Source organism: Lissotriton vulgaris, chromosome 11 (genome assembly GCF_964263255.1).
Source record: "Lissotriton vulgaris chromosome 11, aLisVul1.2, whole genome shotgun sequence".
Classification (NCBI taxonomy): domain Eukaryota; kingdom Metazoa; phylum Chordata; class Amphibia; order Caudata; family Salamandridae; genus Lissotriton; species Lissotriton vulgaris.
Window position 1 is genome coordinate 303972815 of NC_141699.1, and position 25912 is coordinate 303998726.

Consider the following 25912-nt stretch of genomic DNA (forward strand, 5'->3'; position numbering starts at 1 on the left):
ATTTTACATTTGATTACTAATACAAGGGTCTGACGCCAGAGGGTAGAGCAGTCACAATCATATTATGTCCATATGTTGCTCTCCAGTGTGCTGCATATCTGCTGAGAGGGAAATACACAGGTTGCCCCAGTGTAGATTCCACTTACCCCAGTTCCTGTCCCATTTTTTTCAGACACCCTCTTGATTTAAATACCTCCTTTTCTGCAAACATGCATTTATCAAACTCTCTTACCCACAGTCGGCAAGAAGGCTAACCCGCCGCCTCCCACCCTTTCGCAATCTACCGTTTGACTAGGGTGTAACCCAGTGTGGCCAATTGCTGTTCCACTTCTGTAACGTCAGTCGGCTCCCACATGTTAAGAAGACCTAGTCGTGGTGTAAGGAGTAGTTCTTTTCCCAGGGCATTGTGGAGATGAGTTGTGGCCCCCTCCCATATTGGTTGCACCCCTGGGAAATCCCAGATTGTGTGATAGAGGGTCACAATTTGCTGGCAGCCCCTAAGGCAGAGAGAGTCTGCTCTTGCGCCCATCTTTGGCAGAGTAACCCAGGTCGTGTAAGATCTGTGTAAAATTTTGAGTTGTATTAATCAGAAAAGAAGGGGGATGGCTGCTTCTCTAGGGGACATTAGTGCAGTTTGCCAGTCCTCATCGTCAATGGGCCCTAGATCTGTCTGTCATTTCTCTCTAAGTTTGTGGACCATGTCAGGTAGGCTGTTACATAGTTTTTGTAAGTCAATGATATGGCTTTAGCGAGCAGCGGTCAGTCAAGTAGTCAGTCTTCTAATGGGGCAACTCTGGTATGTCATTCATGTCAGGAATGGTTGTGGTGAGGGCATGCCTAAATGTCTCTCCATGGCCAGATCATATTTCTCCTTCAATTCCTCAAACTTAAGGATCGATCAATTCTTGATCAGATCTCCTATGGTGGAAATCCCTATGCTGACCCACTTGTCGAAGTCAGGCTGGTGACATAAGTGTCCCAATATTTGGGTATACCATAGTGGTGTGGCTTTTGTGAGGACACTTGACCATCGAGACAGGAGTTCTCTGAGGCCAATTTGCTATGATATGAACTGTGGGGCCGAAATATCGCCCCTTGTGTGCTTTGGAGTACAGCGCCCCAGGTATCCTGCCTTTCCTTTTTGTCCAGTAAATAAACTGGATCCATAGGGGAGCAATTGAGCCAGTGATTCACCACCATTAGTTGGAACGCTCAATAATAGAGCCTAATGTCCGGAAGGGCTATACCCCCTTAATACCATCCCTCTGTTAGCTTGCTCAGCGCTATACGACAAGATCCACTGTCCCATAGCAACATCAGGATTTCATTCTCCACTCCCGAAAAATATGCATCTGGGACTCAGTATGGGCAATTCTGAAGGATGTAGAGAAAACCTGGAAGGGCCAGCATCCTAAAGAGTGCCGCCCGGCCCACTAGAGAAAGGGACAAGCATCTCCAATGCTTAACATCTGCGCGCAACCGGACCAATGGAGCGGCAACATTATGATCATAAAAGAGTTGGGAATTTGGGGTTATGTAGATTCCTAAAGATCGGAAATCTTCCATGGCCACCTCTACCCTACACCCGAGGGGGAGCCGAGGAATCGGGCCCTGAAGAACAAACAACACTGACTTGCTCCAATTAATAGCGTATCCTGAGTACTTCCTGACGTTTGTAAATATGTTAACACCCCATGTATAGATCTATATGGGGATGCAAGATAGAGAAGAATGTCATCGGAATATAGGGATATTCGGTCATCATGCACCTCCGCCCACTTTAGGCCCTTCACCCTAACATCTCGCCGGACCAAGGACGCCAGCGGTTCAAACATGAGGGCAAAAATCAGGGAGATAGAGGACACCCCTATTTAGTGCCCCTTTTTAATGGGAATGTGTGAGACGTATAGTTGTTCACTCGTACTTGGGCTTGCACTCCCGTGTATAGCAGATTCACCCAGCCAAGGAATTTCGGGCCAAAGCCCGTACGTTTCAGGACTTCAAATAGGTACGGCCATTCAAAAGAATCAAACGCCATTGAGGCATCAAGGGATAACACCACTGCGTCTTCCTCTATGAACTCTCTTTGCCCGAGCACATTTTGGGGACGCCATATATTAGGCGCGCTGTATTCCTTCCTGGCATAAAGCCAGATTGGTCTGGATGGACCAATGAGGAAATGACAGTGAAAAATCGTGAAGCCAGCAGTTTCGTGAGGATTTTAGCTTTTACATTAATTAATGAAATTGGGCGGTATAAACCGCAGTTATTAACTGGCTTCCTTGGCTTACGGATCACAACTATGGATGCTAGGCATTGATCCTCCAGTAGGATCCCTTCCTCATAACTTTTGTTGTACATGGCCCGCAGATGCGGGGCTACTTGGAGGGCCACCTTGTTTAGAAATTCGATGGGAGTCCCATTGGGCCCCATTGCTTTCCCTGACTCGATGTGACTTATGACTTTCTGGAACTCGTTGTCCTTCAAGTCCTCGTCAAGGGCATCCCTACCTGTGTCAGACAGTGTTGGCAGGTCACTATCAGAGAGAAATTGGCGGGAGTCTTCCGCCGTATAGGAAGTGGAGGGGGAGTAGATTTGCTCCAGATGGTCCGCAAAGGCATCCGCTATGTCTGTTGGATGTGTGATTTGCGTTCCGTCCTTACGAGTTAACCTGGGCACCCATTTCTCATCTTGATCCCTCTTCTCCAACCAGGCCAAAATTTTACTTGCCCTATCTCCCAGTTCATATATTTTATGCTGGGTGTGGAGGAGTTTGGCCATTATTTGTTCCCTCGACATGATCCTATATTCCTCCTGTTTTAGCTTGAGGCGGTGTGTAGCTTCCTCGGAAGGCGCATTGATACTTTCCACCTCTAGTTGCTGGAGCTCACTCTCTAATTGGACTAGCTGTTGTTGTTTTGTTTTGGTATAGCCCACTTTAAGAGACAGGGCCTGTCCCTTCACTACTACCTTAAAGGCTTCCCATACGGTTTGTGCCGAATCTACTGACCCCACATTCTCTTTAAAGTAGTTGATGGTCTGTGTATACAGTTCTTCTTTAATAGCAGGGATTTTTAGCAGCCAGGGGCTGAGGATTATCATGGCTCGCGGTTGATGGCTGAAATTTGTAAGTTCAACCCGCACTGGAGACTGACCTGAGATGCCCCTCGGCGGGGCGTGGAGATTGTGGAAGTGTCGAATAGAGGCCGAGTTTTAGGAAGTAGTTGATACGGGAGGAGCACTTGTGGGCATTAGAAAAATAGGTGTATTGGGTCTCATCCGGCTGCAGCATACGCCACACGTCGATTAGTCCCATAGCCTCAATGAACTCTGCCATAAATGTATTGGATTGTGCGTGCAGCCGATGCGGATACCTGACCCTTCGATCATCTATGGTCATGTTAAAATCACCCCCCAGGATCACGGTGCCCAAAGGGAGGTCTGCTAATACCTTGCCCAGGTCAATCAGTGCCTCCTTACCCAGTGCTGGCGGCAGGTATTGTGAAACCACAATTAGCACTTCCCCTTCCACTGCACCTCTAGGACTGCAAATCTGCCCCTTGGGTCCTCCATTCTGTTTACATTTCAAGTGAGCACAGAGAGTGAGGTTTCCATTTTATCCCCCATCATCTGAAGTAAGAGCAGATGAACCAGCTCATTCCGGGGATCCCCAGAGCTCAGTGACCATACCCAGAATGTGTGGGCTATGAAATGTTCTTCCTTACACTGTGGACACGCTCATATACACCACTACGGTTCGTGAGTGTCTCCCCTCTACGGCCATTTTCAATAATGGAACATTGGCATGACAGTATGTGATCTGTAACTTGCAAACTAAAAAAAAACTTCGAAACCCCAAATCCCTCCTCCCATGCTCCCCTCCCACCCACCTCCCTGCCCCCCTGCCCATGGATTTAAAACTACCTTCCCCCCCTAGAATACCCAAAGGTGCAGGCTGGCATCCCTCCCCCCTCGCTTAAGCACATTTTACCTTAACACCCAAAAATATCTTATAGTCCAGCCTCTCTTAGGTCCATCTCTACAACCCACTGGTTTCAAGCTGTGGCCAATTCAGGGTCTAGGTAAATTCTGCTATCGTCCCTCAGTTAGGAGAAACTTTCGAGATCATCCCGTCCACCCCTGTCTCCCAAGGCCACTTATTTGTGTATATTACATGGCAGCCTTAGTCCCAAGGCGAGCTGAACCCAGTTATGCGTTGTCTCTCTCTCTTCAGCTACGGATGATTCACCACCCAACTCAGTCCCAAGATTAGCCCTGTGTGATCGGTGTCCTCCATTCTGGTCTCTTCGCTGACCACTCACTCTGCTCCAGCCCTCCAGCCAGTCCCATGTGTCCTCCTGCAAAGGGAAGAACCACGTCTTCCCCTTCGACTCTACCCTCAGTTTTGCTGGAAATAGCATGGCATACTTTACCTCACGCTCACCGAGCTCCTTTTTTACTGTCAGAAAACTACATTTTTGGGCCTGAACCTTGGCTGTAAAGTCAGGGAAGAATGTGATCTCGTTATTGACTCATCTGAGCAGAGCATTGGATCGTGCCGTTTGTAGGATCGTGTCCAGGTCCCTGTAGTTGAAAATACGGTCAATGAGTGGGCGTGGAGCCCCCCGGTTTCGGGCATCCCCCTGGCACTCGGTGAGCCCTCTCGATGGAAAAGTAACTCGACAGTCTTTTAGGCTTCAGATGTTTCAATATCAATTCTTCTACATACAGGTCTGCTGCTGGCCCTTCTGCACGCTCCGGCACACCCAGTATCCGTATATTGTTCCTTTGAGCTCTCCCTTCGTACACGTCCAGTTGTTTTGCCATCACAGCTTGTTGATCTTGAAGTTCTAGTACTTGTTTTTGGAGTTGGGAGGTGTCCTTTTGTAAAGTAGTCGTCACATCCCGAGATCTTTTACTTTGTCATCCATCTTACGAAAGTCTGAGCGGAGGAGAGACACCTCTATATTTACTGAGTCTATGCGGGCTTCTAGGGAGGTGCGTACCCCGGTTATGGCTTTCATGATGTCTTGGAGCATGAGGTCACACTGTTGTTGAGGATTGGTCAGTTTATCCAGGAACCTCCGTTTGTACTTGTTCTTGTTCTTCCCCTGCTTTGTTCCAAGCGTATTTGGCAAGTTTATTATGAACAGTCACTTTGGAGCCCTTCCCAGTTGCCATGGTCAAGTCGTAGTAAGCTGAGTCTGTTCTTCCTGGCTAGACTAGCCCCGGTATTCTCCGCCTCCAGCCCAGCGAGATGGCAGCCTCACCGGTGGCCTGTTGGGTTTCCATGGTACTGGCCCTCAATTTCAATCCCACTTTCGGTGGTCCAGCCGTGTTTCAGAACGCTAAGTGCGCAGAGGATAGAATTACCCCCGTCCAATCAACTCTCCAGCAGCTTTCCGTTTATTTGAGCTTTGATGGTAGAGGTGTAGGTTTTCTACTCTGTGGATAGACCGTCCAGCCTTGTGTTTTCGCCTTTCATTCCACCTGCGCAAACTCTGCTCTGATAGTGGTGCCCTGGGTCCGACCCTTCTCCTTGGCCTGGTAGGTCTCAACTCAGGTCTCTTCCAACATTCACAATATCTCAGGGGGCTTAGGTAGTCAGCGCCTGTTACGCGCGCTAGGCACAGGCAGGTCAGCACGCAGGGCCTCCCAGCAGGTAGTAGCTGGATCCCACAGCAGTTTATCCTGGCAGAGGGTTCCTCAGTTCCAGTTCCCAAGTAAGCTCAAAAGACATGGGGTCACAGCCCCAATATTTATAGTGCACATAGTCTTTATTCTGCCCTGGTACAGGGCCGTGGACCCAGTTTGAACCAGTTCTGGGGGCACTTAAAAAGTACACAACACTTCCCATAGTAAGTGAAAGCCCTGGCCCCCGACATACCACAGGGGGGGCAGAGCCATCATTGTGGAAAAAGGCCACAGCCCTATTCAGGTGCAGGTGCTACTCTTCGCACCACTTCACATGCAGACTAGGCCTATTCAGCCTAGTGCTGACTCATCTAGAATATCTGCAGCCCCTGCACCTCCCCAACCCCTGTCACTTCAAGGTCAGACAGTCAATACACAACAGGCAGGCACAAGGACACATTTCTAAAATAGTGATAATAAATCCACCAACACCAATACGCAGCATTTATCACCACTATTCGAAGCATACCAAACTTGATCACTCTACCCCTCTCAGATCAGGATATCCACTGAAGCACATATCAGGGAATCCCCAATGCATTCCTAGGAGAGGGCAGCCTCACAGCAATGAGAAACCAAATATGCTGTTTGGGACTACCAGGACATGCCACACAGTTATGACACATGTCCTACCATTTACCTACACAGCACCCTGCCCATAGGGCTAACTAGGGCCTACCTTAGAGGTGACTGATATGCAGAAAAAAGGGTGGCACAGACGTGGCAACCACTTTATGTGCCACGTCACAGTGGCAGCAAACTGTGCGTGCAGGCCCTGCAGTGCCAGGGGCTTGAGACAGGTTTGAAAGGCTACTTAGGTGGGTGGTGCAAGCAGCGCGGCAGGCCTACCAGTAGCATTTAATTTACTGTCCCTGGGTATGTGAGATACCACTGTACAAGGTACTGACAGGTAAATTAAATATGTCAAACAGGTGTAGACCAAACTTACCAAGTTTACCAAAGAGAGCACATGCACTTTTGCACTGATCAGCAGTGATAAAGTGCCCAGAGTCCTAAAACCACCAAATAGGTCAGAAAAAATACAGGAGGAAGGCAAAAAGATGATCGTGCAAAAAGGGCTAAGTCCAACACTCTCACACTGACATTTGCCATGGATCACTATGATATATCTGAGGTACAGTGCAATGCCTTACCATGTAAGTGCAATAGTGGTGACTATGGTTGTATCTTAATCTAAGAAGGATCTAAATCTTTCATTTTATATGTACTTTTTATTTTAACTTTAGTTTGTTTGGTTGCGTTTTTCATGCAGAAATCTAGCCTTGATCTTTAGGTTTGTTGATTCTTTAACTGCATTGGTGTTTCTTTGGTTTGTTACATTAAACACGTCACACATAGCTCTGAGGAATGCGTTGCTGTTCAGTACACTTAAGCCACAGTAAGGCAAGGTTAACTTCATTGGAATCTGGTTTCCTATGTACAATCATCTGTTTTAGGCATGTGTGCTCTACCATTTCACCTATTATAGCCACGGTATCTTTCTACCATAGTCTACCAGTGAATTTACAAGTCATAATTTTATATTCTTTTTTGAAGGGTTCATTCTTTTTATCATAGACCCCATCTTGACTGACACTTCTATTGGATGTTTGTTAAACAGCTTTATTTTACTGTATCTTTCTCAACATTTACAACCCAACCCATCATTGAACTCGTCTACTATACATCTTATGTGGTCGATTGGAACAGTCAAGGCAGGGGATGTGAACGTCTGAGCATGTCTGGTCTTTGAACGCTAGTTTCCTGCTCCTGTTGTGTACTTGTGGCTCAAGGCAGAGTAACTTCCTGAAGATGCTACAACTACCTCGGAGCATCTCAGAGAGTGGCCAGCGAAAGATGGTAGAATTCGGACCTCGACAAATGTGCAAACTCAGAATCAGAGTTTCAAAGGTGCTGAATGACTCTTTCAAATGCATAAAATATGTGGTAACTCAAGGTAAAAGTCAGGCAAGAAATAGTGAGTATGATACAGTCTAATAAATCAATGAAACAAGAGCGTACTCGTCATGAGATAATGGTTCATAGGACTGCAAGAGAAGAAGAGCACATCAAAGGTTTACGACAAAAGGACATTAGAATATGAAGAGAGTGTGGCTGTGGTGTTCACTCTGGAGCAGTCACGATAGTCGACCTAGTTCTGATTTGCTGAAGTAGTTGTTGCAAAGTTTCTATAAATATCTATTTTCCCCGCACCCACTGTATCACATAACAGTATGTTTTTGCAGCACTTCAATGCTTGTGTACAAGATAATAAAAAGGAAGCTGTAGTTTGATTTCCCACCACTGCTTCCTACACATCTGATCACAAAAAAGATATGAGATTCCAATCATGGTTGCTGCTGCACTTTTAACCTGTTAAGTGCGCCCTTCGGCCAACTGCCATCGCAAGCACTACCTCGGTAGTGCCGCGCACATCCGTTGGCCGACGCGGCCCCTCCCACTCAACGGAACGCCGCACCGCGGCGGAATTTGCGCCGCGGTAAAGGGGTTAAATCAACTCACTCTTCACACAACAGAGAGTGAAATGGATCTCCCAGACCTCACCTTGTTGATCTTGTTGGTCTTGGGAAGGGTCTGGCTGACATGAAGATCAGAGTATCTGGGAGGCCTTCGCAGGGGGTTGTTGATGTCGCATGGCACAGATTCTGTTCGCACTAGTCTCGCTGGAATGGATAAAGTAATACAAAGTTATTACATAGAGTGAACAAGATGTGGGGAAAGCATCACATTGCAACATTTCATGGTTAAGCTGAGAAGTGAGTGTGGCACAGCCTGAGGTAACACACTCAATGGGTTGTAGACTGTACTTGCTGTGTTGCTATGTATGTCAATAATTTGAGTTTACCTTTTATTTTTACACCTAACCATGAGTGTGCAATACAGTATAGGCACCAGATATCTTAGCAAGTTATATTTAACAAGGTGCTTGCTTCCTTTTAAACATCAACTTGAAAATTAGAAGAAAAATTGTGTATAGAGTGGTGCTTCAGCTGGTATGCCACGGAAAGAAGGAGAAGGCGTGTGGTTCTATAGTAATGATTTAAGTAGTCTGATTCATGAAATGCTAGGAAATTCAACGCAAATGTTCATTCCCTTCAAATCTGCAAAGTAGGTGAACCAAATGTTAAAGAGTTAAATGTATTCTTTGCAATGTAGTGTGCATGACAAGAACTTTGATAAATACGACTCAGGGTGCCCAGTGCCAGCAAAAATATTGGTAAAAAGAATCTAAGCACAAGCAATAAGCTGAAACTAGATCTTCAGCATGGTATTTTGCCAATGGGTAGGAAAGTGCATTGAGAAAGTGACTTTAGAAAGTAATAGGGGTAGAGGAAAAAACAAGTAGCAAAATCAAGGTTAAAGCAGATGTCAGAGAGCAAAAATGTTTGGCAAACAGCAGTCGTGCACGATGGAGCAAAAAAGGGTGTTTTTGCCACCACATATTTACAACCGAATCTGCCTATGGGCAAAAGACAATACAGGTTTACAAACAGATGTTCCTCCACATGTTTTGTAGAAGCATAATGTGCACTTGCGGGCAGAGCCATGAGATGGCCAGCACAGATCTAGATAAATAACGGACTCACTTGATCACACAGGAATGCAGCAGAACGTGCTTGCCACACATCCCATTACCTATGCCAAACTTGCTTGGCGCAGGGTTGGGCCAGGGGAATAGTACACAATGGTGGCAGAGGACATAGTGCCTACAGCCAGCTTTACAAGACATATGGACTCTGCTTCTCCTGTAAGCCGTGAGCAGTGGAGTATAGAAATGCATCTAACCTTGATACATAGATATAATTCAATGGTCATGGTCATATGACAGACGCTTTTCAGTTACAGCTGCTAGACTGTGGAATGCACTCCTGCTCCCAATCAGATTAAATAATTCCTTTATATGTTCCGCAAAAACCTAAAACATGGCTATTTACAAATTAATTTAGTTTGGTCCCATATTGTACGAGACATCAGTTGAGTCTGCAGCGCCAAGACGCCCTTGGGCAAACGTTCGCGCTTTATAAGTCTCAAAAAGAAACAAATAAAAATAAATAAATAAATATGATCATGTGTAACCTGTACATGGTTAATGTGGCTGAAGAGGCAGGAGCCTGTTGAAATCAGCGGACCATGCCACTATACCCATGTGGCTCATGTAAGTCAATGCATCCTAGTGCAGTGGAGTGAATGCACACTAGCTACTCAACTATGTATAGAGGGCCAGCCAGAATCTGCAAGCACAGCATCTGCACTTGGAGCTTTGTCCTCCACCTCTGCCAGCAGGTTCTGATTGCTATTTGAGACCTGAAAGCTCAGTGAATATGGTTGTGGATATGGGATTGGCAATTTGCGCCCTATTATTGTGCAGCCATATTTTACAAGTGTTCTTCACCCATACAATCAAACTGAATAAAACTGAAAAGGGAGTCTCATATTTGAAAGTGGCAAACACAGAAATTAATGCTAAGAATGTGGGCCCCGGGCAAGGGAATGCGAAACGCCCTCTGTGACCAGGGGATTTGGGAGGGGGATCGGGAACAACAGAACGACGTGGGTGACCGAGTACAACATCATTGTGTAAAGGGCATGGGGAAATTACTTTCCCCACGTTGCCAATTTGAGATGATGTTTGCTGCAGTGCCTTCCTCTCACACTGAATTGGAAATAGCCCTTACAGTCCTCATATATTGGAGCGCCTGTTTAATAGGGAAGAAAGGTCATGCCGGCAAAGGGCGGCCTCCACCGGGGTCCCAGTGGCGGTGTTGGCATACAGCCCCCAGAAGATGGAGGAGGGTGGGACGCCCAACAAGAACTCAGACATCCCAGGAGCAGGTGGGTTAGGGGGCCATCATTACCTGCAGCACTAAAAGTGGAAACTGGGTGTGATGGGACCCTCAAAGGCGGTCACGGAGAAGCAGGATTAATAAACAGGGGGCCTGCGAGGCTACCACAAGGTCAACATGGATGTCCAGCTCAGGCAACAAGCAGGTTGAATCAATTTGAAGACCAGGCCCTCACAGAGGAAGGAGTGCAAGTGAACAATTTCTGGGATCACTCCTTGGTGGGGGAGGGAACTTGAGGCTGGCTGGGAAAGGTATTGGCATCCAGATGGGGAATGGCACAGGAAAGCAGCACACAAACTTCACTGGCTGGAGCTGGGAGAGGGTTCAGATTGGCCTACACAACCCAGGAGGGATTCCCACTCAGGGAGGTAGCGAGGGGACATGGGTGCAGGGGACCACAGGGTAGCTCAAAGACCCGGATATGAAGAGTGCAAATAGGGAGGAGCTGCATGGATAGGAAAATGAGTCTGGCCACTCAAATCGCAGAAGCAGGTAACTCTACTAGAGAGTTATTTAAAATCGTTCAAACCTTCACTAGCCCTGAAGTATGTGAAAGTCCAGACACCTTCACCCAAGAACTATGCGATGACATATCTCAGTTCTTTGAGGAAAAAGTTGAAGCTATATACAAAAAAATCACTACAGTCTCTGACACTTTGGGAACTGAGGCCCCTGAAATTGTTCCACAACTGACTTCTGATGAAACTCTTCTGGACATTCCCAAAATTACTACTAAGGACCTGACTACTCTCATTAATCAAACTAAATCTGGCTCTCCCTCTGATCTGATACCAGCTAAATTCATCCCTCCGCTAATCGAGATTTTAGGTCCTCATATTCAGAATCTACTTAATTTGTCTTTTGCCAAAGGCCAACTTCCATCTGCCTGGAAGGAAGTGGTAGTGAACCCTATTCGCAAAAATTCCACCATGCCCTGGTCTACACTCTCCAACCTTCGCCCGATTTCTCTCCTCCCCTTCATCAGCAAACTGGCAGAGAAGCACGTTAACACCACCCTCTCCAGTTTCATCGAAGCGACAGGGGGCCTGGACCAATCCCAATCTGGATTCAGGCCCAACCACAGCACTGAATCAGCTCTCCTCTCTGTGACAGATCAGATCAAAATGTCACAAGATAGAGGGGGCTCTATGATTCTAGTGCTGTTGGACCTGTCCGCAGCATTCGATACCGTGTCTCATAACACCCTATTGAATCGGCTGCAGAGAGTAGGAATCGGAGGCGTAGCACTATCTTGGTTGGAGAGTTTCCTGGCCGGGAGATCACAATCTACCAGCCTGGGCCCCTTTCGTTCCATCTCAAGGGGGCTCACAAAGGGGGTGCCACAGGGCTCATGCCTTAGCCCTACATTGTTTAATGTCTATGTGGCCCCCCTTGCTGAGATTGTGCGGAAATACGGGTTCATACCGGTTTCCTACGCTGATGACACTCAGCTCCTCTACCCTTTCAGCTCCCTTGACCCTAAAATCAAGGGGAATTTTGCTGAGGGTATGAGAGCGGTGTCACACTGGATGGCAAGGAACTGCCTCCAGTGCAATGTAACAAAGACTGAGGTCTTGCTCTTTGGCAAAGCAAGTATCCTCTGGACCCCCGACTGGTGGCCACTCGACCTTGGCCCAGTACCGGTACCCAAAACACACGTTAAAAATCTTGGAGTGAAGTTTGATCAAAAACTGACCATGAAAGAACACACCAACTACATCGCGGGTCTGTGCTTTCACACCATTGGTTTACTCAGACGTGTCTTTCCTTTCCTTCCTGCCACATGCAGAAAGACACTTGTACAGGCCCTGGTAACCAGCCGCCTGGACTACTGTAACGGCCTGCTGACATTAGCCAGTACGGATGCAGTAGGCCGTTTGCAGGTGGTCCAGAATACGGCAGCCAGATTGGTCATGGGTGTACCTGCCAGGACTCCCTCCAAGCCCTTGCTGAAAGAACTGCATTGGCTTCCCATACGACAGCGCATCCACTTTAAGATCTGTTGTACGGTACACAAATGTCTGTATGGAGTAAGCCCCAAATACCTAGCCCAATCTCTTGAACTGTACCAGCCTAGCAGGTCCCTGCGCTCCTGCAATCAAGCCCTGTTAAAACCTCCCATCACAAAGAAGACTAGACAGGGTGACCGTGCTTTCTCCGCTGTTGGTCCTGCCCTCTGGAACAACCTTCCCATTAACCTAAGAACCACCGTAAACCACCTGTCCTTCAGAAAGGCATTAAAAACCCTCCTCTTCCAAGAAGCATTTCCATCTACATAAACCTCAGGCTGCTCTTCCTAAAAACTGTCTTAGCTGGCAAAGCGCGGAGATACCCCTCCGGGATTGATTCCTGCGCTTTATAAGAAATTAAAATAAATAAATAAATAAATAAATGGATGGAGATGGTCCAACTGGCCCAGGATCAGCCCATGAAGGTCAGGATAAGGGACACAATATGGGCGACCACCACCAATGCAAGTGAGAATTTGGAACGGCATCAGACAGGGGGGCAGGAGCCTCCTGGTGCAACTTCTGAGTCCTCACCAGTTCTGGATAACAACATAGGTTTGGGGAAGGTCAGGGAGGGAGTTGGGGTTGTAGCTGGGGGAAGGTACAGGGCACAAGCCAGGGTGTGGATGAAGCACAAGGCTGCTCTCCAGTTCACAGTCGGGGTGGTGCAGGATACTGGCATGTTCCTAGAAGTATGGCGGGCCGAGATTTCGGGGGAAGGGAAAACTGTGAAGTGTTGAGGAAGGAACTTCGAGGCCTCAGATGATGATGAATTCATTGGGGAAGAGTTAGCGAAGATGATGGGGGAGCCGGAAGCAGGGACAATACATGGGAAAGGGTAGGGATGAGACAAAGTAAAGTCAGAGCAGTGTGACTGCAGTGATGAGAGCATCCCAGGCCTCAGGAAAAGAGGAGTGCCAACAAAAAAAAAAGAAATTGATCGAGAGGAAGGGACGAAGATCAAGCGCAGAAAGGGAGAAGCGCTCCATTAGAGAAGACAGTAGGGTACTCTGCAGGGATGAGCATGGACTTGAATCTGGGATGGATGATATTTGGGGGATAGAGAAGGGACTGAGGTCCTGAGAGAGATTGTGATGGGAAATGCAGAGTTATTTTGGTTAGTAAAGAGGAAAAAGAATTTGAAAACATGCAGAAAGCTTGGTGGGAATCATGGGACTGATTCTCAGCACACAATGCACCACATCCTCATTAGCACAAATAGAAAGAATGGATAGTCTTGGGTCAGGGCATCTGGCCACGAAAGCAGATAGAGGAGTAGTAGATCCCAGTGGTAGGTCAGTAGAAGGAAGTTTTGCGGGCACAGAAGACGAATCCATGCATTAGGGCAGGTAGGCAGCGGGAGTGGAGACACGTACAAGCGACAATGAGACAGCAAGTTCAAAGGGGGAGTGGGGGGGTCATAGACCAACAAGCGAAGCACCCTTACATGGGGACAGCCAACCCACTTGTTCGCCACCTTTTAATGAGCAACAAGGGAAAGATATGGGCAAATTAATATGCAGATATTTCAAAGTATTACAGAGGGAGATGAACTGCAAGGAGGGGTTCAAACCAGAGGAACCACAACTTACCGCCAGGGGTGCAGAGAAACATAGATACATGCATGTCAGCCTTTACCATCTAATAGTATCATATGTAAGAAAAGCCCTAAGCGCATTGTGTCACTATTGAACTATATGGATGCAATTCAGACAGCTAGTGTCAGTTTTGCAGGGTCTGCCCTCACTGATGTATGACAAGCAATTTATATTCATTAAAAACGTATCAAACACCAAATCTTGGGGTGAAACAGACATAGAACTGTGTTTGCAATACATGAGCCCTACCACACTCCTGCAGGTAGCGCACACAGCAAGTGGTTTACTTTACCCTATAAGGCTTTTCACATACATCCTACCCGGGGGAGTGTAGAAGCAGTCAGACAAAGTCAGGTTTGAGCTTGCTGGAACTGCAAGAGGGGAGCCGGCCATAAGTATCCTTTTAGATTCAAGCATGAATGCTTCAAATGTGGCGAAATATTCCCAGTATTACACTGCATGGGAGGCGCAGGCCAGCCAACAGTGGAAAGAGGAGGGAACAAAGGGTGTTGGGTGTTAAACTGGAAGACATGCAGACATGGCTGTTGCAGTACTCAGATGGGGCGTCAGCCAAGGCTTTGTGGGATGACTTTATGAAAGGTTTCTGGATTCCTTACAAAGTGCGACACAAGGGCAAATTGGCAGAGAATTTCATACCCTGTAGGAACAGACTGAGGACGGTAGCAGAAAAATTGGCCAAGGAAGTCCCAGGAACCAGAATTACAGGCTTAGTCTTAGCGTCACCACTCAGGATAGTACCTAAGAAATTAGCAGATGAATTTTGTCTGACTGATCATCTGTCTTGATCCGAAGGGATCTCAGTAAATTCATTTATTTCCCAGCAGAAGAACAGTGACATATGACAGCACTGACACAGCATTGGACTTAGTGAGGCACTGCATACAGGAAACCGAGCTAAGCAGGGTATACATTAAATCAGCCTTCGAGCTCTTGCCTGTCTATCCAGATGACTTTAAACTCCTGTGGATTCAGTTCCAATGACATTATTAATTATTAATCACTACCTAGACAAGTTATGTTATGTTATGTTATGTTATTCAAGCTTATAGTGCACACGGATACTCCAAGGAGCGTCTCAGCACGAACCTTGAGCCCTGAAAGGGAATACATAAATAAAGAGGAGTGTTTTCAATCTTTTTTTTGAAGGATTGGGGTCCTGGATGCGATACAGCCCTAAAAGCAAGAGAGCTGCCACCCATCCTCAGTAGACGAAAAGGCAAGGAATGTGTGCTAGAAGCTGGGAGGCTGAACGAAGCTGTCTATCTGGTGTGTAGAATATAAGGCGCTTTCTTAAATACATTGGGCCGGCATCTAGCAAAGCACGATGTGCCAAGGCTAGGGCTTTGAACTTTACTTGTTCAGCCACAGGCAGTCAGTGAAAAGTGTGCAAATGCTACCTTTAACACTGTTTCTGATAGAAACGTTGAGAAGAAGTCTGGCTGCCACATTCTGGACTACCTGTAGTCTGTTGTGCAAATAGCCTGGTAGGCCAACGTACAGAGCATTGGCATAATCAAAACGTGAAAGTATCAAGGCTCGAGTGACCGTTTCCTTAGCGGCCCTAGGGAGGAGTAAGAGAAATTTCCTGAGGGATTTAAGGACCCTAAAACAGCTCCCAGCAAGTCTCTTAATCTGGGTAGAGAAGGACAAATTCTCATCAAACCAGACACCAAGATTCTTAGCGGGTTGCCCTGTTGGGGCTGGAAGAGGATAGTCATCTGACCAAAGTGCTTCCCTAAACTAAGGTGGAAAGCTACCATAAAGGAGGATTTCTGATTTGTCCTCATTACATTTGAGTTGAGCAGCGGAAAGCAAATGAAAGACAGCTGACAGACAGTTTTTTGCAGATGAGGTGGAGCACTCAGCTTTTTTCCAGGTAAACAGAAGCTGAGTGTCGTCAGCAGAGGCAATAATTTTGGCAATGAGGTCTTCCACAAGCTGAATTAGAGGAGTCACATAAATATTAAAAAGGAGGGGACTCAGTGAGGACCCCTGAGGCACCCCGGTGGCCACCCTCTGTGGTGAAGAGGCAAACGGGGGGAGCCATATCTGATGCAAGCGATCCTCCAAAACTTATTTCAGCCAGCACCAAGCAGTGCTCGTTATTCCTATATCTGCAAGTCGAGCAAGCAGCAGAGAGTGAGGAACAGTACTGAATGCTGCCGAAAGGTCTAGCAAGATCAACAATTGCCCAGGAGGTGCTCGACGGCCTGTGCAACCTTTAAGAAATTCAGCACCGTGTTGAAATGGGTTGTGAGGCAGGTGGGGAGGTTAGAACAGGTGCTGCACTACCTCAACAAGGTTTTAGTGGTCGACAGAGCATGTCTACCAGGAGAATACAGGAGACTAATGGCAAAGTTAGAGCTGTTGGTGGAGATGTTCAGCATAATTGTAGCCAAAGAAAACATTGAGAGGCTGGTCAATAGATTAACTTTCTTTGGCAAAGAGCTGGAATCAGTTTAAATAGTGTTCCAGTTGCTGGGAACAAAACTGGCCACATTGAGGAGCATGCTGGAGGAGGTGACGGGAAAGAAACAAAATATGAGCTGGGGAAACTGCAACAAGTGTTATGACACCTAAACTGTGCATGTAGAGTGGAGGCCCCAGGTCGTTTTTTTCAGGCAATTTCCATTTGCAATGAGAGGGACGACAAAACAACATTACATTATAAACATGACAGACAGATTCAAAGAGGACCTGAAAATAGCTGAGGTTTTTGGAAAAATATGACGGAGTGACATTGTGGCTCCAAACTCACCCTGTAACATACACAATTCAGATATTTTCAGGTGCTTCGGGCACTGGGGATTTTGGGGTGTACTGGAAAGGGCACTGGTGTGCCAAAAGGAGGCCAAGAGAGTGAAAGAAAAAAATGCTGTCGCATTGCATTACTAGAATTCTTTCTTGTCATGCTTAATGGTGGTGCATGCGTTAACAGAATGTAGACCATGAATTGATATGTGTTTGGGCTTCTAAGAGGACTTGTACTGATGTGTTTGGAGGGCAATATTGTGTTCAGAGCCAGACATATTGCAGGATTGTATAATAGGGTGGCTGACACATTATCTCATTCACAATGGATGAGGTTCTGTAGTTTCACTCCTGGAGTGGACAAGAGAGGTCTGAAAGTTCCTGAGGACTTTTGGGAGATTGGTATGTTAAAGTGATACACTTATGAAAATCCTGTTGCCTGAATCAACAAGGAGGACATACAGGATGGGCTGAACTGAGTTGTTGCAGTCAAGAGTGCTAAGGCGGCAGAAAGGGGGTAAGGACATGGAAAAGAGAAGAGATGACATTATCAGTTTTGTATTTTGGGGAGGGGGAAGGGGGAAGATGGCAAGGATTGTATTCTAAGGGTGTATGATCCTTGCGAGGATGCATTAGGAAAGAGGATTTCAGGAGGTTGGTACAGAGAAAAGGGTAGGGCGATGAAACTATGGAAACTGATGATGACAGAGGAATTGTGGAGCCTGATAGACCAGGTGAGAGTTGTGTGCACTTCCACTTGGGTAAGACTTCTTTTTGGAGTACTCTTTCTTTATTGTTATTTTCCCTGTGTCGGAAAAGGTGGGGTCAAAAGGTGACAGAGGCTTTGAGATAAGAGATATCATTGGATGTCATTCACTTTGGGTCTACATTTAAAGAAGAGTACATAGGGACCAAAAGGGAGTGTAGTGTGGAACAGGGGTGGCGAGAGAAATCTACTGATAGAGAATAAGTGCTTACAGGCTGCAAGGCCTAGCGCAATGGAGGAGTGACTGTATGTGGGGATAAATGAGACAGGGATATATAGGATCCTAAGGCAGGTTTAACATTTTCTACAGGTTTGGAGAAGGAGACCGGTAGAAAGAAGAAAGTTTGGGTATGTGGGCACTTGATTGTGAAATGGGCCAGGTATCAGCCCGCAAATCAATTCTGTGGTCAGCAGTGGGGCTTGGACCAAGAATGGGTGAAACCGCAGTATGCTGAGTTAGGTGAGATCAGATAAGGACAGTTGATGCCCACTCTGTGGGATCTCAGGTAAAAACGTCCATGGCATGAAGTGGTGTGGTTACACCTAGGTGATAATGACTTGGTTCAGTTCATGTGGCTGCAGTTGGCCAAGATGTAAAGAAAGTCTTGGTATGCTTGAAAGATCAGTGGGCGAGAACATATCTGGGTTGGACACAGTCTATGAGAATTAGGACAAGGGCCCAGAAGGCGAGCGAGGAAGGTAGTTTACAGGGAAGTGTCAGGGTTTTGCAAGGAGATAGTGATTACGTTTATCAAGCATACAGTTAGAGTAGGAGTGCTTGGTGCTGTTTTCTACAATGAAGGTCCATCTATCCCTGCTTGGGAACAGGTTGTATCCGGAGGAGTGGTTGCATGACTCAGGAGAACTGTGGGGGAAACAGAAAAAATATCTTGGGGAGGACGTGGCAGTTAGAGAGAGCAAAAAAGAATAAATGGTTAAGAGGGAAAAAGAGGAGACAGGGGAAGCATGGTAAGAGAGAAGAGGAATCAGGAATCAATGAGTTGGGGCCTGGGCAAAGGGCGGGAAGTTATATCAAATAAGGAAACTGGTTGTCAAGAAGAGCACATGAGATCTTTTTAGGCACAACATTGTTCTCATTGTTTGGGGGAACTGTTGAGGCAAATGTTGGGGATGAAATTGTTTAGGGGTAAGGGGATGGGTTTGAATAAATTGTTGCAGGGTTGAGTATGACCTCGATGCATTGTGGTTACACCTGGGTGACTAGGTTCACGTCACATGGCTTAAGTTGATCAAGATGTAAAGAAAGACTTAGCATGCTTAAAGAATCAGCGGACTAGGACACAGTTGAGTTGGACAAAGTTATTGCCCAGGAGAGTTAGGAGAAGGGCCCAGAAACCAGCTGTGATTAACAGGGCAAAAGGAAGTTAACATAGTTTTGCAAGGCCAAAGGAATTAAGTTTATCAAGCATACGAATATAGTTTAGGAGTGCTCAGCTCTGTCTGCTCTGATGAGGGTCACCTTTCCATGCCTGGGAAAAAGTAGTATCTGGAATCGCTTATGACAGCTGTAGAGGAATAGTTTCATGACTCAAGAGAAGTGAGGGGGAAACGGAAATATCATCTAAGGGCAAGCTCTTCTGGTGGCGATTAGAAGAAGCAAATACAAATAAATGGTTTAGAAAAAAGGGGTGACACAGGAAGTATGTTAATAGAGAAGAGGAAACAGGAATTAATGAGGTGGTGCCTGGTCAAATAGCAAGCAGGCGAATCAAATAAGGAAATGGTTTTTCAAGAAGAACACATTCAATTTTTTAACATCGAAGCTATTGTCATTGACGGGGAACAGTGGAGGAAAAAGTTGGGGGTGGAATTGTTTATGGGTGGCAGGATGGTTTAGAACAAATTGTTGGAGAGTTGAGTATGGCATTAGTGTGTGAAGCTCAGCTAAAGAATGTAGCACTGCCCAGCTTGCTTCCAAAAAAAGGGGCCTTTGTGAAGTGGGGCGTCATCTCGCCCCCACCAGTCGCACTACTCTATTGCGCCTTTGTTTGGCTATCAACGTTTTCCTCCAAAATAATCACTTTAATCAACTTATTCCAATGCTTTCACTCATTTCTTGCATTTTTTATCTTATGTTACAATCCACACGCTGATTTCTGTGCCATTTTCCAAGTTTTGGGGGAAGAATTTAACCGGAATAGTGGCAAGCAATGTAAATGGTGGGTGATTAGTGGGATTGTTGACACAGGGGCGGAACACAGGGAAAGTTGAGCATGCTGAAAAGTAAAAGAATATGTTTGGTAAACTGCAATTGAACCTGTTTTAACTTATGTCAAAGGTTAAAATCACGTTCTGAAAGGATAATTGGTTATTATTTTATTTACAGTGACCCCTGATGAAGGGCACCTCTAGCCTGAAATGCATTGGGATTATTGAATAAACACTGCCTTTTATGAACTTTGCATTATTCGTGTTCTTACCATGAGGTCCGGACGGGCACTGTTTGAGCAATAGAAACTTGGAAAATGGAACAGAAATCGGCATGTGGATTATAACATACAATGGAAAATGCAAAAGATGAGTGAAAGCGTTGGAATAGGTGAATTACAGTGATTATTTTGGAGGAAAAGTTGATATCCGAACAAAGGCGCATTAGAGCAGTGCGACTGGTGGGAGCAAGATGACGCCCCACTTCACACAGTGGTATATTTCTCGGTGCCATTTGGGCATGGCACTACACCAGTCTGCACACATTCTGGGTAAATATATTTATATATGTGGTGAAACAAGGATAAAAAGGTGTGCATCCTATCGTCATGACAGAACTTTTTTTACACTTGACAAAATGGAGAGGCATAATAATTGCCTCTTAATGCTGGCCCGAGCAATGTGGCATGAAACGGCTTTTGTGCCAGGACTTTGAGAAAGGGTTCAGGAGCGACAGAATGATGTAGTAGCCACACAGAAGCATACCATTTCATTGGGTCAGGCGTGCAGAGAAATCACTTTCCCTGCGTCTTCAAAGTCAGAGCCCACCTCCAAGTGTGTTGGATGGGAGAAGAAGGGGGTAAGGGTAAGCTGGTAGGAAGCGTTGTAGTAAAGATTGTCATTCAGGGGCAAGCAGTGTGAGGGAACAAAGAAGGAAAGATGTTTAAGCGGGACAAAGGTGAGACAGAGGAAGTATGGGAAGAAAGAAACGGAAACAGGAATACATTTGGTGGTATCTGGTCCGGGGCGGGCTGGAGTGTTAAATAAAGCAATGGTTTGTCAGGAAGGAAAACACATGAAATTATTTAGACACAGTGATGGAGCTGTTGTCATTCTTTGGTGAAGGGAATTGCTTAGGGGTAGGGTGAATGGGTTAGAAGAACAAGTTACTTACCTTTGGTAATGCTTTTTCTGGTGGATACAGTATCTGCCTGTGGATTCCTCACCTTGTGAATATCCCCCTGCGTCAGCAACATTCGGAAAATTCTTTTGTAGCACGCCGGCGTGGACGACGTCATAGGAGTACGGTTCAGATGTAATTTTCAGAATGTAGGAGCACGACATCGCGCGTGACTACGACTGACATCACCGACTCCTTATTAGGCCTACGTCGGCGTGATGACATCAGTTCCGCACTTTTTTCCGTGCCTTCGAGGCACACGAACGGACCAATGACAGTAGATATATACATATACATATACAGTGTACACAGTACAAAATATCCAAATAAATAAACATAATGTGCAGCCAATGTATGAAAAACACAATATATATACAAATATAAATACATATATATACATAAAAATACATAAACACAGCTATAGTAGAGTGGAGAACGAGTGGGCATGTGAGGAATCCACAGGCAAATACTGTATCCACCAGAAAAAGCGTTACCGAAGGTAAGTAACTTGTTCTTCTGATGGATACATCTGCCAGTGGATTCCTCACGTTGTGAATAGAGTCCCACAGCAGTCCCCACTCCCGGAGGAGGGAGTCCACTCTCCTATACCAGAAAATCCTGGAGGACAGAACGCGCAAAGTGGCCGTCCCTCCTCACGTCGGTATCCACGCAGTAATGCTTTGCGAAAGTGTGGCGGGAGGTCCAAGTTGCCGCCCTACAAATATCCTCTACAGGAACACACCTAGACAAAGCAGATGTTGATGACTTTGCTCTAGTAGAGTGTGCTCTTATACCCTTTTGAGTGTCCTTACCCACCAGGGAGTAGTAGATCTTGATACATAGTATAATCCATCTTGAAAGTGTGCGCTTGTGCACAGCTCTTCCTTTTCTGCAGCCAGCAAATCCAACAAAGAGCTGGTCATCCACTCGATAGTCTCTTGTCCCATCAAGATAAAAGCTCACCGCCCTCTTAGGGTCCAGGCGGTGAAGTCGCTCCTCCTTCTTGGATGGGTGAGGGGGAGGATAGAAGGAAGGTAGGGTAATGGACTGTCCTAGATGGAAGGGAGTCATCACCTTAGGCAGAAAAGCAGCCCTGGTCCTAAGTACCATTCTTTCAGCATGAATGGTCAAGAATGGGGGCTTTGAACTAAGAGCTTGAAGCTCACTTATCCTCCTTGCCGAGGTAATTGCAGCCAAGAAGACCGTCTTAAAAGATAAAAGTCTCATGGGACACTTGCGCAAAGGTTCGAACGGAGAGCCCATCAGAAAAGTAAGCACAAGATTCAAGTCCCATTGAGGCACAATAAAGGGAGAAGGAGGAAATGTATTCGTTAGACCCTTCAGAAATCTTAGAACCACATGAGATTTAAATAAGGACGGTTGATCTGGATGCATATAAAAGCCGACAAGGCTGAAAGATAACCCTTGACCGTAGCCACAGCAAACCCTTTCTGAGCCAAAGTAAGTGCAAACCGTAGAATATCAGACAACCGAGCCCTCAAAGGATCAACGGACTTCTCCCCATACCAAGTAACAAATTTAGACCATCTGTAAGAATAGATAGATTTGGTGGAATCACGCCTGGCCGATAGAATGATATCCGCCATGTCATGTGGGAGAGAAAAGGAATTCAGATTGCCCCGTTCAATCTCCAGGGATGAAGGTGTAAGGTCTGGAGGTGGGGGTGGGGGTGTAGAACCTGCCCCTCCATCTGAGAGGGGAGGTCTGCCCTGAGAAAGAGACGGAGGGGAGGGCACCAGGAGAGGTGGAGAAGATCTGTGTACCACACCCTTCTTGGCCAATCTGGGGCGATAAAAATGACTTGGGCCCGGTCTTGGCGAATCTACCTCAGAACCCGAGGAATCAAGGGTACGGGAGGAAACGTGTAAAGGAGATTTGAGTCCCAACTCAACTGAAATGCATCCCCCAAAGCACCCTGCATCGGAAACTGAAGACTGCAGAATGACAGGCAGTGAGCATTCTCGCGAGTGGCAAACAGGTCCACATGAGGTGTTCCCCACGTCCGAAAGACGTGACAAACTACCTCTGGATGAAGCCTCCACTCGTGGTCGGCTGAGAACTGCCGGCTGAGACTGTCTGCACGCACGTTCAGAACCCCGGCCAGAGGATTTGCCATCAGACAAATCTGATGGTCCTGAACCCAAGACCAGAGACACAGAGCCTCTCTGCAGAGGCAATGCGACCCCACTCCTCCCTGCTTGTTGACATACCATATCACGGTGGTGCTGTCCGTCAGGACCTGAACCGACCGACCGCGAAGGGAAGGGAGGAAAGCCTTGTGCGCCAGACGTATCGCCCGCAATTCCAGAAGGTTGATGTGAAACACCCTTTCCTCCGGAGACCAAAGACCCTTGATCTCCAGATCCCCCAGATGTGTACCCCACCCTAGAGTGGATGCATCCGTTATTACTGTGGCCACCGATGGAGGCAGTTGCAAAGGCTTTCCTTGAGACAGATTGCCCTCCACGCTCCACCAAGACAGATCCGCTGCAGTTTCTCTGGAGATCCTGATTGACTCCCTGAGATCTCCGTTGTGCTGATACCACTGCATGCGGAGGCACCACTGGATTGCCCTCATGTGCCAGTGCGCATGGTTGACCAGCAGAATGCAGGAAGCCATAAGACGGAGCAGACGAAGGACCTTCAAGACTGGAACAAGCGCTCCATTGTGAAATAAAGGAATAATTTCCTGCTTGTCGCGAAACCATTGTGGAGGAGGGAATGCCCAACATACATTTGTATCCTGTACCGCACCAATGAACAGGGTGCGCTGGGAGGGCACCAGGTGAGATTTGGGTACATTTATCGAAAAGCCCAATCTATACAACAACTGAGTTGTGACTTGCAGATGATGGAGCACTTTCTCTGGAGATTCTGCCTTGATTAGCCAATCGTCCAGATAAGGGAATACTGGAATCCCTGACCTTCTGAGATGTGCAGCCACCACAGCCATCACCTTGGTAAAGACTCGACGCGCAGTAGTAAGACCAAATGGAAGGACCGGAAACTGGTAATGCTGCGATCCCACCGTAAAACAGAGATACTTCCTGTGCGACTTCAGGATAGGGATGTGAAAATATGCATCTTGCAAGTCGATCGACACCATCCAGTCTTCTTCCAGCAGTGCTTTAGGAACCTGCGTAAGGGTGAGCATCTTGAACCTCTCCTGCCTCAGGTAAAGGTACAAGAGCCTGAGATCCAGGATTGGACGAAGTCTGCCATCCTTCTTGGGGATCAGGAAATACCTGGAGTGACATCCCTGACCCCTTTCCTGCTCCGGAACCACCTCTATCACACCTTTTCTTAACAGTGCCAGGACTTCCTCCTGCAGGAGCATCAGATGGTCTTCCGTGCAAAAACCCTGGCAAGGAGGGTAATTCGGACTAATTCCCGAAAGGCAAGTGCATACCCATTCTCTACGAGATTGAGAACCTAAAGGTCCGAGGTGACTGATTCCCAATCCCATAGAAAATAGGTAAGCCGACCCCCTACAGAATTTCCGCATGATCCGGAATGCCAAATGTAGGGCTGCTTTGCTGTGGAAGGAGGGGGTGAGTAGAAGAAGAGGAAGAGGAGGAGGAGGAGACCTGACGTCCTTGAGGACGACCTCTTTGTTTTCCCCTGTAAGACTTATACAACGGATTTTGTTGCTCCTGCTGTTGCTGAGATTGCTTGTAGGGAGGAAAAGAAGATCTTCCAAAGCCCCTATATCTTTTGCCCACAGATCCTATAGTTTGCAAACCTAAAGATCTGGCTGTAGCCCTGCTGTCCTTGAACCTCTCCAATGCAGCATCAAAGGGCAAATCCATTAAAGCAGCCTGAACATCTGCAGAGAACTCAGAAGTCTATAGCCAGGCAGCTCTTCTAGTGGCAATCGAAGACCCCATGACTCTAGCCACTGAATCCGCTGTGTCCATACCGCTCTGCCGAGCAGCAGCCTGCGTGTCAGAAACCACTTCATCAAAATTCTTTCTGTCCTTCTCAGGAAGCTTAGAAAACAGCTGTTTAACAGTATCCATCAAAGCATGGATATATCGACCCAGTAAACAAGTGGCATTTGTAGATTTTAAGGCCATACTGCCTGACGAAAAACCTTTTTTGCATTTTTGTCCTGCTTTTTGGAATCCTTATCACCAGGCACCTGTGGAAAAGCACCTGCAGATCTTTTAGAGCAGGCAGCTTGTACTACCAAACTCTCCGGTAAGGGATGAGTAGACAAAAATTAAGGATCACCAGGAGCCACTCTATAACGCCTTGCAAGGCCTTAGAAACAGCAGGAGCCGTAAGTGGTCTATTCCATACCTCCAAGATGGGATCTGTTAGAGCCTCAGTAAAAGGAAGAATAGGCTCAACTACAGATGAAGGAGAATAGAGGACTTCAGTCAAAAAATTCGACTTGTACTCGACAGATGGCAAAGTCAAATTCAACAAATCAGCAGCCTTTTTAATTACCACATGGTAGGGAGCCACATCTTTTGGTTTAAAGTATTTTATTGAAGCAGGGTGGGGTAGGACACAAAGGGGCAGGGAACAGGTGGGCCACAAGATCCGCGCACCAATGCGCATCATACAACCAATACAACAATGCAGTTACAATTTTGCAAGAGGCTCCGTCCGACTCGGGAGCATAGCTTTCGCACCTGTGGGCACGGACAGACAACGAGGGGGTGGGGGGGGGAGAAAGAGAGGGGAGGGGAGGGATGGGGGGAGGAGAGGAAATCAGGAGGGAGGGGACAAGAGAGAGAGCGAATGAAAAAAAAAAAGGGGGGGGAAGAAAAAAAAAAGGGGGGGGAAGGGAAGGGAAGAGAGGAAAAGAAAAAAAAAAAAAAGGGGGGGGG

At 46.7% G+C, this 25912-nt stretch overlaps 1 protein-coding gene across 1 annotated transcript in view; it reads right to left on the reverse strand.

The window, feature by feature from the left end:
- KSR2 (kinase suppressor of ras 2) overlaps nt 1–25912 on the reverse strand; it is a 1792292-nt gene that overhangs the window by 857082 nt on the left and 909298 nt on the right. The window contains exon 10 of the mRNA XM_086943271.1: nt 8260–8378. Coding sequence (XP_086799397.1) covers nt 8260–8378 — 119 coding nt within the window. The remainder of the gene's footprint in view (nt 1–8259; nt 8379–25912) is intronic.